This window comes from Xiphophorus hellerii, chromosome 24 (assembly GCF_003331165.1).
Source record: "Xiphophorus hellerii strain 12219 chromosome 24, Xiphophorus_hellerii-4.1, whole genome shotgun sequence".
Lineage (NCBI taxonomy): Eukaryota > Metazoa > Chordata > Actinopteri > Cyprinodontiformes > Poeciliidae > Xiphophorus > Xiphophorus hellerii.
In genome coordinates this window covers 13,193,002-13,207,787 of record NC_045695.1, presented here as the reverse complement: position 1 = coordinate 13,207,787, position 14,786 = coordinate 13,193,002, and the positions used below count along the sequence as shown (strand labels likewise).

Genomic DNA, 14,786 nt, shown 5'->3' with positions numbered 1-14,786 from the left:
CTGTAGTTACCATCTGAGTCCACTAGAGGGCAATAACCGCCCTGCTCTGAGAGAAGTTCAGTTTGCTTCTTCTGCATCAATCTTCTGAATGTTTCCAGGATAATTTCATCGATCATAAATATTCTCCTAACTTCTAACCGCACGATCAGCGTCTAAACCAGAGTTGTAGAGCTTCGTTTCAGCTCTGATGGAGCCAAAGCTCCTCTGAAGCTGCTGCCAGAGTCTGTTAGCATCGCTAGCTCCGTTAAGAGTCTCTGCGGGCTGTTTTCAACTCCGTGGAGCTGCTTCTAGTTCATACTGACCGATAAAACACTGATTGTATGTTAAAGTAGGCAGAAGAGTTAATATTAACATTAAATTGTTCATTTTAATAATATTTATAATGAGTGACATAAACGTGATCAACTTAGAAGTCAGAAACCAGCTGCAGCTCTACAAACTCACCTCTATATTCAGAACGGGATATTTCCGCCCTCTGGTGGCCATAGTGGGAACTACAGCCTTGATAATGCTGCATTATTTACATTTAATATCCACTTCTCCACTTTATATAGAGAAAAACTAACAATCTTCCTCAGTTATATCCACCGTTTCCGACTCAAATATTATTTTTGAAATATTTTAAATATTATATTTGTAATAAAGAGTTTTAAATCTTAAAAGATAGCTGCTGTGTTAAACTCTTTAACTCTTATTTAATGGCATTAACATATTCTGACTTAATAAAAGTGAAAATTAAAACAAAGATAAAACATCCGGCTGAAAAATGTACTTGAAGAATGTCTGTAGTTACGACAGTTCACCACCAGAGGGCAGTAAGAACTCACTCAACCATCATAAAACTGATCAACTTTATACTTTTCACGAAACAGTTTCTAATAACTACATTGACTTAATTCTGTAGACAGTAATCTGCAGAATCAGGATTCATACTTTATGTTATTAGAACTGGAGAGTCTTTATTAAAATAATTCAAAACGAAAAGTAAATAACAGCTATTTAGAAATAGTAACGGCAGGTGGAAATGTAGTTACCGGAAAAAGAAAACGTTAAATTTTATTTAGTTAAAATTCTTACAAAAATATTAACTGTGGGTAATTTTGAGAGTCAAAGAATGAAAAAACTATAAACATTACGAAAAACATATTTATTAGTAATAAAAGTCAACCAGCTGAGATTTGAGCAGAATAAAACCATCTAAAGGGAAAAAATAAATAAATATTTTTAAAATTAAAAACTCAATGAAGCTTTTAAAAATATTTGAGCACTGTAGTAAACAGAAGATTATTTAAATTTTTAGGTTTGTTTTTAACAAGTTACTCACTCTGTACTGCCCTCCTGTGGTGACACACTGTAACTACACACTAAAATCATTCAGACGAGCTTAATGATAAAATTGAATAATGATAAAACTTTGATCGATTATTAGTGAACTGAAGAACAGGCGCTGCTGTTCAGCATCAGAGTTTAGATCCGCAGCTGCTGATAATCAGCTTGTATGTAAAACAAGCTGCTGCTGGAGTCTGTTAGCATCGTTAGCTCCGCTCAGAGTCTCTGCGGCTGTTTTCATCTCTGTGGAGCTGCTTCTAGTTCACACTGACAGAGAAAACATTGACATGAACCCAGGAGAAGAATCTGCCTTCATTTATCTCACTGGGAACCAGTTATCCCGCTGGTTTGAAGCTGGAAACCAGTTAGCTTCCGCGCTAAACACTCGCATCATTCACAGCAGCGATTCCTTTTTATTTATTTTTATTGGTAACCATGACTACCACGGACCAGTATGGATTGCGGACCTGAGCAATGTGTTCAGTCCCTCTGGTGGCGAAACTTGGTAATTACAACTACAATAAAGTTGGAAAAATTACAAATACGTTTCCTGTGCGATCTTTCAAAATAAAACACCGGGAAGTAAAATAACTACTGTTATAGTTTGAAGCAGCTTAACTAAGAAACTTGGAGGAAAAACAATATCGATAAATTAAATGATTGTCATGTATTTTATTTAAGCAACTTAAGTCTAAATAATGCAAAAATAAGCTGCTGCCTTAAATTAGAAGCGTAAAAAATTCTCATATAAACTGAAATGCATGTTTCTGATTTTATTAAGAGAAACTGTCAAACAAAAGATACAAGCTTAAAATATATGAGTACAATAAGCTAAATAGCATGGATGAATAAAATAAAGTAGTTACTATAATTACTATACAAAACTTAATTACTTAAATATATTTAGAATGACTATTAGATAGATCCAGTTCTATCTAATAGTTCTAAACTGGTTAAACTGGTTTCTGTGATGGAAGCTGAAGTTTCTCTGCAGTTTCCAGTAAAGCATCTTTTTATCTGTGGAGCTTTGAGGAACATTTTCATGTCAGCAGAAGGAAGAAGCAGCAGAGAAAAGAGGTTTGAAGTGTCTTTCATGGCTTCAAAGCTGAACTGAAAATGATTCCCATGTTTCCATTCTCAGACCATTTCTGGTTCCAGGATGAAAATGAATCAGAGAGAAAAAAGATCAACTTTCCAGTTGTATCCAGTTCAGATCAAAACTCCATGAAGCCTCTAAATGGAGCCCAGTTTGAATTGGATCTTTATTGATCCAAAGAGACAAACAATATCAGACACTAAATGACAGACACAAGAAAATAAACAGGAGGAAAATCTTGGAGGTCAGAGGTCATCATCATGATCCAGTCAGAGTCTCTTTAGACTCAAACTGCTGCAGCTTCAACCTCTGAGGATCAGCAGGACACTGAGACCATTCTCTACTTCACAGAGATCAGATCCTGCAGAGAGAAGAAGGAAGGAGAGAGCAGATCAGTGAGTGTTTCCAGCCTCTCTCCAGCAGCAGTCAGTGACGCAGCACATCCACTAGATGGTTTCCAGGCTGCAGTCAGATTGATCTCAGAGCTGTGACCAAGATGAACCTGATCAGTTGTTTCCTGTTGAACTGAGAGAACAAACAGATCTGAGATCAGATCTGCTGCTGCCACAGTTTGATGGATGAGGACCACTGTCTCTAGACATGTTGGACGGCTGGACGCTGGAGTCCAGCTGGACTTCCTGGAGACATGGACACAGCAACAACACTCATCTTCACACCAACACAAATGCAGGAACACAGCAAGCTGTTGCTCCTCTGATTGGCTGATTGCTGTCTCTGTGTCCAATCAGGAAGCCTGAACCATTCTCCTCCCACTGAGAAGCTGCAGCTTTAAGAGAGTTTGTAGAAATCTGCTGTCAGAGTTTGTTGGTTCTGATCAGGAGGAAACCAGAACCACAGCTCCATGAAGCCAGCAACTTGGTTCTGAAGGAGAACGGGGCCACACACACACAAACACACACACATACCGGGGTGCGTGTGTGGAGGTGTGTGTGTGTATATATACACATACATACTTTTAAGAACAATTCAACAATCTGGATGTCCATGTGACAATATTTTATTAACATTTTTTTTTTTTTAAAAAACCCTACTGTATCGTTTTTACCTCTAAACTATATATTTCTCAAATATCTATTGTTACAGCTAATCATGGATCCATTTAAGTGAATTTAAAGCAAGGACACTCTGCGGTCGGAGCCACGGTCGGAAATTCGATCGGAAATGCCCCGAACGGGACTCCGACCACAGAGTGTACTTGCTTTAAATTTACTGAAATGGATCCACGATTAGCTGTAACAATAGATATTTGAGAAATATATAGTTTAGAGGTAAAAACAATACAGTAGGGATTTTTATTTAAATAAAGGTCGGAGCCGCGGTCGGAGATTCGGATCAACTGACAAAACAGTTGGATTTTTATTTTGCAGATTTTGGTTCAGCTACTAAATAAAAGCTGGAGAGTTTATATTTTGGAAACCAGTGTAGAGTCTGAAAACTTGTTATATATTTAAAACTCAATAATACATCCAGGCTGAAGCCTTTGTGCTATGAGTGACCTACACATTCAACAGACTCAGGCTGCCATATACAGATAAACACCACAGCTGGGAGGTCCAACATATACAAACAGTGGTGCCAAAGCACGTTGACATGTGGCAAGAGGAAGATGGAATCGAACCTACGCCCTTCCTATTACAAGACAACAACGCTACTCTCAGAATCTTGACTTTTGGATCCCACAGAGGAATGTTACTGACAACCTCAAAATATACTTCAGTTTTCCTGATTCAGCTCAATTCTTCCTCTAAAACCAGGTTCTGAGTCTCTGACGTCAGCAATTATAAATCACTGCAATTAATAAACATGATTTGATTTTAAAATAATTGGACATCATTTATTCTCCTTGTTAATTTATCATTTCTCTTTCATACGTTTTATTCATTGTTAGCTTTCAGTGCCTGCGATGGACTGGTGACCTGTCCAGGGTGAACCCCGCCTCTCGTCTGGTGACAGCTGGAGCTGGGCCCCACCGGCCCCCCTCACCACCCTGCAGGGATCAACGTGTTCAGATCATGGATGGAAAGATTTGATGGTAGATTGTCTCCCTTAAGACCTCACTGAAAACAGCTTCATAGTTGATGCCTCAACATCAACTGATTCTATCATATTGCTGACTATTTTTTCTACTTCTAACATAAACAGGTAAAGAAGTAACCTAGAAATGTTTTCCCAGCCCAGGCATCCGGTCCCAATCATCATCAGTTCTGATGATGTCACATGCATAGCGAGTCCGCTACGTCTTAAAATTGTAAGTCAGACTTTTTTCTTTGCCATTTTTCTGTACTCTTTAAAATACAAATGTTCTTTTTTGTAGGTTTCTGTAAAGTGCAGTGAATGGGAATGTTCTGCCGTTGATCCTCACTGTTCTTAGGAAGGAGAAATGTCAGTATGTTTGCAATAATACTGGAATACTGTGATATTAAATTAAAACAATACTCTGTCCTTGGTTAAATATTTCTCACATTTCCTCTAAAGTGTACCTATTGTTTCATTGTACTAATTTTCATAAGCATGTTGTCTGCAAATTTTGAATGTATTGACAATTTGTACAATTCTGTAATAGTATATTGGCAATGTACTCTTGAAAAATGTAAATATATTTCAAATAAAATGTGATTTGTTATGCATGCCTGCATCCAACTCTATGACCAACATTCACCATCCGACCCGATGGAACTGGAGAGGTTCTGAAGGAGGAATGGCAGAGGATCCCCAAATCCAGCTGTGAAAAACTAGTTGCATCATTTCCAAGAAGACTCATGGCTGTACAAGCTAAAAAGGGGTTTCTACTGAGCAAAAGGTCTGAATACTTATGACCATGTGATGTTTCAGTTTTTCTTTTTTTTAATAAATTTACAAAGCTTTCTACAATTCTGTATGTTTTCTGTCAAGAGGGGATGCTGAGTATACATTAATGAGAAATAATATGAACTTTTCTGAGATTAGCAAATGGCTGCAATGAAACAGTGAGAAATTTAAAGGGGTATGAATACGTTTCATTCATTAATTCACCAGGGACTTTGATTTTCCTCATTAAAACAAAATCAGAGTAAAGGAAAAACATGGATATTTGAAATGTCCGTGATTGTATTCAGTGACTCAAATATAAAATACATAAAACAACTTTCCTAGCAAGTTGGCAAACAGCTGTGGAAATTATTGCTGTGATTCAACCAACAATTTTATGATTTTCTAGTGAGCAAACATTTAAAACCAGAAAGACTCAGAAATGGAGCGATGGTCAGAAAGAGGTCAAGTTTTCCATATTAAAGAAAGTCCATAAAGTAACGCATTTGATCCACAATGTCTGATTCAATCTGGATTTTCTACTGATAAAAGCCCAGAGAAATCCTCTCTGATCAATAAATTATTGACTTCATATTGAAATATTTTCCATCCACCAATCAGGAACCCAGATATCTCAGCCGGGCCACAAACACTCAGAACCTACTGGTACCAGTTTGACTCCACTATGAAACTGGGAGCAAACTCAGCTTGTTGTCTGGGTTACAGATGAAAACTCAGAGAAAATCAGAGTTCCTGATTGAAACCAGGTGCTGCAGCTCTGCATCATAACCAGAACCAGAACCAGAACCAGGCCCAGTTCTGGTTCTGGTTCTGTCCAGCAGCTCAAAGAGAGAAAACCCAGTCAGGACTGGAAACCAGAAGAATGTGGAGTTAAAACTCACCTGATCAGATCTTTGCTTCTCCTTCTGTTCACACAAACCGAGTCGGAACGAACTGGACCCGATTCTCCAGAACTTGAACCGGACCCACCTGAGGCTCCGCCCCCTCTCACAGCAGAGGTGTGTTGCTAATGAGAAGAATCCTGTCTGATCATCACTACCAGGAAATAAATGGAAAATAACAACCAGTTCACATTTCAGTTTAAAGATTATTTATGTTTAAACATTTCAAGATTTTTTTTCCATGACTATTTCATTAAATTAATAAAGATTTTCAAGTTGATCAGATTCAGTTTTATCTATAAAGACTTTTATAAAATAGCCAAAGCTGCACCAAGTTTCTGCTCAGCAACACAATAAACCACTAATAATAGTTTCTGCTTGTTCTAATCCTCAGCGCTCACGTAGCAGAGCTCACTTCATTTAAGCCTCCTGCCTCTGACTCCCCAGAGGATCCATCACTCTGCGTCTCTGAGGTCTGAGTCCGGGTCCAGAAAATTATCTTTACACCCGTCTGGCCCCCCGGCACTGCAGAACAGGACATTACCTGTCCAGATCGCTACAAAAACATTGACAAAAAAACAGAAATATAAAATACAGCGGACCTAATTCAAACCTAATTCAACATTTATAAAGAATCCTATGTCCTTTTTTCTTGCACCCCTTCAAATAAAGTCTTACCAAATTTACTTCCTTGCAACCACATTGTTTTAAATAATATCACACCCTGGTTCACTTACACCTGCTTAGTTGTTTATGCTGTGGATTAATTTCACATTGAAACATTGTAAATAAAACATCAGCAAAACAAGAAGTGAACACTCACCTGATCCAGACGCTGCTCTTCTTCTTCTTCTTCTTCTTTTTTGTGGTTGGCAAGCAACTTATTGATGTGCATTACCGCCATGAACTGGAATGGAGTGTGGATCGGGATGCTACATATATTTTCCCCCAAACCCCCAAAAAAGAAAAAGAAAAGAAACCTTATATCCTTTCTATCAATTTCGTTTTCTTAAGATAATTTATTAAATAACAAAAATATACAGACTCTGCTCTGCTGCTGCATGGAGTCTGAACCGGTTCTGATCCAAACCCGACTAGAGCTGACACACCTGAGGCTCCGCCCCCTGACCCAGCTGAGGCTCCGCCTCCTTCCAGGTGACAATAAACACCTTTATTTTCATGTTTTCCTTTGTATGAGTTGAGCTGTAAAACTTTAGATCAGATTTGAACTTTTTCAGGTTTTTCTCAGTTTTCTGCTCATTTCCAACCAACATTTTATTGCAGGAAATCATTTCAGGAAGGAACCAGAAGATTCAGGAGTCTGGGAGATGTGACTGTAACCGACCTGAACACTGAGGCCCCACAGCGCCCCCTGCAGGATCTGCTGCACCATTAACCAGACAGAAATGGCAGTTTTATACAAGTTATTATTCTAATTCAATAGCTGATTTAATTAATCGAGTTTTGATTGAAAAGATTGATTCTCATCTGTTTTATTAAAAAAACATCTTCAGTCTGAATACTGCAAAAATAAACTGCTGGCTAAATTAGTAGCTTAAAGCTGAAATCAACTTGAGATGTTTCTGCTTTTACTAATTTAAGCTGTGAAACTAAATGTGAAAACTTATAATACAGCAAAAATGGCATGGAGGATTAAAATGAAGGTTTAGTTATTATATGTGTACACAGTCAGCTGCATAAAAAATACACAAAGATTTTTTAAAAACTTTATTTGGTCGTTAAACATCCAGCAACCCACATTGCATTAGAAGAATTATGAAAATCAAACATGAACCAATCAGCACATTATCCCAGTGATTCTCTGAGGTTTGAATAAATCAGTAAAATCACAGTAAAGAGCCTGAAGTTCTCTAGAAAACTCAAAACATGAAATATGGAGTTAAAAAAGTAAAAACCAAAACAAACTGAGAGAAATTAAAGCTGAGAATCAATGATGACGTAAAACTTCAAGATTTAGTTTTTACAATGAACATAAAATATATAAAATCTTTTTTTTCCAGGTTCCACATGTTCCTGAAAACTGCTCTAAGATCAGAGTTTCTGTAGGACATCCAGTTCTAAACTGGTTAAACTGGTTTCTGTGATGGAAGCTGAAGTTTCTCTGCAGTTTCCAGCAGTGGTGGAGAAAGTACTCAAAAAATGTACTTAAGTAAAAGTACAAATACACAGGCAAAAATGTACTCAAGTAAAAGTCAAAGTACCACATTAACATTTTACTTAAGTAAAAGTAAAAAAGTACTGGCTTTTAAAAATACTTAAGTATTAAAAGTAAAAGTACTTGCTGAATACATAACCTAATCGCTAATATCATTAAGTGTGCCGATAGTATTTAATTTGAATACATCATAAATGTGCCATTTTAATAAACAATGTCACAGATTAAACATGTTCTTATTGTGTTTATTCTCTGTAAGAGTTTAGACTTAGATATGTGATTCTATGCATCATAATTTCAGGGATGGAAACATCTTATTTCCTGTCCTAACGTAGCATGAACTTCATTAGTGACATTTATTTAGAAAGAAATCCAACTGAAAGGGGATGGAACGAAGGTGTGGGGGGGAAGACATGCAATCGAGGAGCCACGTAGCAGAGTTGTAGTCAAGACCACTGAACACGAGACCAAGACCAGCGCCCTGCGCTACATGACACAATAAAATGAAGTGCACCTATCAAAATTGGTTCTCAGATTGATCTGAAAGATCCACATTTCCATAAAAACACCTAGATATAAATACTTAGAGCTGAAATATATTTAACCAGTATCAATTACAACTCATTTCATTCTGTTTTGCTTTCATCGCTGTGCTACAATCCGCAGAGGTCGCCTGCCATCCCTATAAAAATAACGCCCTGGGCGGTTGCCCATATTGCCTATGTCAGAAACCACAACTGTCTGCACCATTAAACCATGAAACATAGCAATTAACTGTAATTGCTATGTTACAATTACAGTTGTAATTGTAACATTACAACAACACTATGAACACTGTACAACGGCGCAACAAGCAGAAGGAGCACCATGACTGTTCTCATCCTCCCTCCCACTGCATGTTTGCCACCATGACAGGAGACAAAATCAATCAATGAGCATGCTCTGTGTTCATACGTTCAACTTTTACTTATTCGGCAATTAAATAAATGTGTGTGTGTGTGTGTGTGTATATATATATATATATATATATATATATATATATATATATATATATATAGCTATATAATATATATAGCTATATATAGCTATTGCAGTGTATACAAGAACAAAGAACGGCTCTCAGTGAGGCTTCAGTCCCATCAACCTTAGTAAAGATCCGTCCAGAAGAATCGGATCGTTCCTGAATCCACACAATAATTCAGCGCATGAGTGACAACTTTTTTTCATCGCAGATGCAACATGTGTCTCAGTACAGCTAGCTTTGCTAGCATCACGTCCACAGATCTTACCTTTCTTTAAGCTTTCCTTCCAAGTGACGCTAAAAGTTGGACAAAGTCCCACCGTCTGTGAAAGCGAAGCGCTGCTGGTTTTACATGTCGTCATATCTTATGATTTATGCAGCTACTATCGATTAGTTAGACATCTTCTCCCGCTCAGAGGAAACCACTGCGCATGTCTGGAGCTTAAAGGGGGAGGCGATGGGTGACAACAGACACTAAGTCACGTTATTGCTTGGATTTTACGGCGCCACCTTAAAGTCCCTGAACTTCATATTTTAACGGACAAAAAGAGAGCAGTGCGACTTGGATGTAACGAGTAACGCGACACTTTTGTAGAAATGTAGTGAAGTAGAAAGTACAGATACTTACTGTAAAATGTAGTGGAGTAAAAGTAGAAAGTACCCATTATTAAATCTACTTAAGTAAAGTACAGATACATGAAAATTGTACTTAAGTACAGTAACGAAGTACTTGTACTTCGTTACTTCCCACCACTGGTTTCCAGTAAAGCATCTTTTTATCTGTGGAGCTTTGAGGAACATTTTCATGTCAGCAGAAGGAAGAAGCAGCAGAGAAAAGAGGTTTGAAGTGTCTTTCATGGCTTCAAAGCTGAACTGAAAATGATTCCCATGTTTCCATTCTCAGACCATTTCTGGTTCCAGGATGAAAATGAATCAGAGAGAAAAAAGATCAACTTTCCAGTTGAATCCAGTTCAGATCAAAACTCCATGAAGCCTCTAAATGGAGCCAAGTTTGAATTGGATCTTTATTGATCCAAAGAGACAAACAATATCAGACACTAAATGACAGACACAAGAAAATAAACAGGAGGAAAATCTTGGAGGTCAGAGGTCATCATCATGATCCAGTCAGAGTCTCTTTACACTCAAACTGCTGCAGCTTCAACCTCTGAGGATCAGCAGGACACTGAGACCATTTTCTACTTCACAGAGATCAGAAATATGTCTTCCACCTGCAGAGAGAAGAAGGAAGGAGAGAGCAGATCAGTGAGTGTTTCCAGCCTCTCTCCAGCAGCAGTCAGTGACGCAGCACATCCACTAGATGGTTTCCAGGCTGCAGTCAGACTGATCTCAGAGCTGTGACCAAGATGAACCTGATCAGCTGTTTCCTGTTGAACTGAGAGAACAAACAGATCTGAGATCAGATCTACTGCTGCCACAGTTTGATGGATGAGGACCACTGTCTCTAGACATGTTGGACGGCTGGACGCTGGAGTCCAGCTGGACTTCCTGGAGACATGGACACAGCAACAACACTCATCTTCACACCAATACAAACGCAGGAACACAGCAAGCTGCTGCTCCTCTGATTGGCTGATTGCTGTCTCTGTGTCCAATCAGGAAGCCTGAACCATTCTCCTCCCACTGAGAAGCTGCAGATTTACTGGGAACACTGGATCTTTGCTTTGATGCTAACTGGGTTTAGTTCAATATGCTGACAGCAGCTGGACTCACTACAAACATTTACTTACTTTAAAGTCTTTACAAGATTCTTCAGCTGCTGAACATCTGATTCCTCCAGGTTGTTTTCTTGCAGGTCCAGTTTTGTCAGACGGGTCGGGTTGGACTTCAGAGTTGAGGCCAAATAATCACAGCTGATCTTTGACAACCTGCAGCCCAACAATCTGAATAAAGAATAAAAGATGTGAGCTGAAGCCAACAGGATGCAGGTTAACCAGTCCAACAGAACCAGTTAAAGATTCTCATCAATATTAATGCCAACAAGCTGCTGCTTCAATAAAGACCTGCTGACATCAGAACCAGAACCAGAACCAGAACCTGGTACTGGGTCATGTTGTGTTGGAGGATTTTAATCAGTAAAATCATTCCAGGTTCTGATCAAAGTGTTGAAGCATCAATCATTGATTATTGATTTGTTCCTGTCAGATTCCAGGAATTCACTTTTTTAGACTGGGTTGAATGACCTTTGACCTGCTTCACATGAGGGGATTTCTACACACTGGGGGTCCGAATGCTGTCCTGTTCTGACCTCAGGTCAGCAGGTCCAACTCAGTTACACAGAGGGACTAAATTAAACTCTGGATCCAAGTCCAGGAACAAACTCAGAAAATATTTATTAGAACAGAAGAAATTAATTTGATTTATGATCAATTATATATAATTATTCACAGAAATATCAATAATTATATAATTACATACCTCAATGTCTCCAGTCTGCAGCCTTCAGTCTGTAGAAAATCACAGAGCTCCTTCACTCCAGAATCTTCCAGGATGGTTCTGAACAGGTCCAGTTTTGTCAGATGGGTCGGTTTGGACTCCAGAGCTGAGAACAGAGAAGTCCAGCTGGTCTCTGACAAACTGCATTTCCACAAGCTGAATAAAGAATAAAAGATGTGAGCTGAAGCCAACAGGATGCAGGTTAAAACTGAAACATGAACAAATAAATAATAAAAATGTAGAAAATTAATTTCCCTGAATGTAAAAGAAACATGATGAACTGATTCTAACATCTGATCCAGTCAAACTGGTTTAAAGAGTCCAAACCAGCAGAACCAGAACATTTGATCAATAAAGAAACTCAAAGTTTTCTATCAGCCTGGATGAGTTGAGCTATTTCTGCTGGTTCCTGATCATCAGCTGGAGACCCGACTTGGTAACTGGATCAGAACCACTCAGTTTGTTCATTAATGGCCTTGGGTTCTTATTAAAGCTGCTGAAAGCCAATGGAGGCCATTATTTCCTAAGGAGACGTGACCTGATGAAGCATCATCACAGAGACGAGGCTCCAACCGACTGACAGCTGTCAGACTGAAGAGGACGGTTCCTCTCTGACCCGGCCCAACAGAACCACAGCTTCAGGACAAAGCTGAGGAACCTGCTGCTGCTGCAAACCTCACTTTCATTCATTTCATCTAGATTTGCTTTTCTACAATCAGTCATTTCTTAGATTTGGTCATTAATGATGATTTGAACTTGTCAGTGTTTGTGGCTCGACTCTGGAGGAACAACATTTCATTCTGGATGTAAAGATGAGAATCAGAAATGAGAAATAAAACAATCTGAATCTTTACCAAACCAAACTGAAACATCTCCATCATTCATTTACATCATTTGAATTATTTTACTCATTTTGTTCATCAGTAAAAAACATTTTAAAGTGAAAAACTGAAAAACAAAGTTCAATCATCTCAAAGATTGAAATAAAAAAATAATTTATTTATAATGTAAAAAGTTCTAGAGATTTTATTCTGACATTTAAACAGGTTGTTTTGAAAGAAAATATATTCAAATAGAATTATTTAATAAACTAATGATTAAAGTATAAATGAATGATTTTATTGTATAAATAAAGAAAACAAACCTCAGATTCTTCACTTTACTGACTGAACTCTCCAGGATCTCAACCAGAGGCTTCAGATCAGAGTCTCCACCTTCATCTATGATGATCTCATTTATTTCCAGTTCAGTCAGATCTGGGTTGGACTTCAGAGCCGAGGCCAAAACTTCACATTCAGCCTTTCGGAGCGAACAGCCACCAAGTCTGTGATTAGAGAAGAAATAAATTCAGTTCTAATGAAATCAATCTGGATCATAAACAGACTAAAATATGATAACAGTGATGTCATCATCTGATCAACATCTGATCTTCAATTTACTGAGTTTGACCCCACAGAGAATCTGTGCAGGTCCTGGTTAAAGTCCAGGTTCTGGTTCTGGTCCAGGCTTCATGTCCTCAGACCTTCAGCTGCAGTCAGATGTTGAAGATCTTCTATCATCTGTGAAGGAAAGTTCAGTTTTCTCTGCAGCATCTGATGGAGCTGCAGCATCAGAGCCTCAAAGGAGCTGAAGCAGCTGATGAAGAGGCTGACTGAGCTGATGAAGGAAACTACTGGAGATGATGGAGAGGAGGAGAAACTGCTCACAGCTCAGACTTGGACTAGACCATTTTTCTAGGTGAAGCAGTGAAAGTTCTCCAGTAACTAGAAGAGGCTGGGATGTCTAAAGAGTTGAAGCTCATGTCTCTCCAGGTCTTCATGGCTAACAGCTTCAACAAAAGCTGCAGATGAAGAGTTGATGAGGAAAATGGTTCCAGCTCTGGAAGCAGAGTTCTCAGAGCTTTGGGAGGATCTGACAGAAACTAGGACTTTTTCTGGAGCCAGACAACAATCACCACATTTTGCTCTCATTTACAAACTCAGAGGAAACTAGTGGGAGGAGGAAAAGTTGGTTCACTAAGTTTCTAACTGGTTTCCATGACAACAGCAGCAATTATTGGGGTTATTTTAAAGTGTCCATCAAACCTAAACAGTGATTTTATATAAAAAAAAAAAAGACAAAGATCCTAAAAGGAGTAGCGGCTCAATGAGTGAAGAGGAGTTTAAAGTGTAAAAGTCTCTCTGGCTGATTGGATCTTTCAGACAAAATAGATTTTTTTCTACAGTTCAGGGTTTTCTATTCATTTAAACATGAAAACTGATAAAAGATAAATATTTTTAAAATGATCAAAATGTCTAAAACCAGAAGCTGCAGCTGTCCTGGATGAGCTGAATGTTTAGATGGTTGAATGGCTGAAATAGTCCAGAGGATGAAGGAAGAAGTTAAAGACCAAAAACATCCAGAAGCAACTTGAAGAAGAAGAAGAAACAGGAGGACAATAGAGCTGAATCAGCATTCACACAATGAAAACATCTGGACTCACCGAGCCTTTCTGCAGTTCCTCACAGCTGGAAGCAGTCTCCGTCGTCCTGATTCTGATGTGTTGTACTTCTCCAGGTCCAACTCATCCAGAACCTCTGACATCTGCAGCATGAAGGCTAGAGCTGAACAGTCAGTCTCTGAGAGCTCCTTCCCTGAATCCAGCAGCCGTTGGATCTCCTGATAAAATGAGACGTCGTTCATCTCCACCAGACAGTAGAAGATGTTGATGATTCTGTCAGTAGAGTTTCTATCAGTGTTCATCTTCTTCAGGTTGGTGATGATTCTCTGGATGGTTTCTGGACTGTTCTCTGTCTGACCCAGCAGATCTTCTAAGAGTCTCTGGTTGGACTCCACAGTGAGACCATGAAGGAAGCGGACAAACAGGTCCAGGTGGCCATTTTTATTGCTGAGGGATTTCTCCATGACTTTCTTCATGAACTCATCTAGAAATATTTCTCTGTATTCTTCTCCCAGAAACGTCTTGATCACCTCTGACTTCCTGCTGGTGAAACAGTG

General features: G+C 38.6%; 1 protein-coding gene across 1 annotated transcript in view; it reads right to left on the bottom strand.

The window, feature by feature from the left end:
- LOC116715485 (ribonuclease inhibitor-like) overlaps positions 1 to 14,654 on the bottom strand; it is a 30,808-nt gene extending 16,154 nt beyond the window's left edge. The window contains exons 1-3 of the mRNA XM_032555894.1: positions 14,272 to 14,654; positions 12,934 to 13,113; positions 11,772 to 11,945 (exon numbers count right to left, since the gene is read on the bottom strand). Coding sequence (XP_032411785.1) covers positions 11,772 to 11,945; positions 12,934 to 13,113; positions 14,272 to 14,531 — 614 coding nt within the window. The 5' untranslated portion in view covers positions 14,532 to 14,654. The remainder of the gene's footprint in view (positions 1 to 11,771; positions 11,946 to 12,933; positions 13,114 to 14,271) is intronic.
- Positions 14,655 to 14,786: the final 132 nt, after the last annotated feature.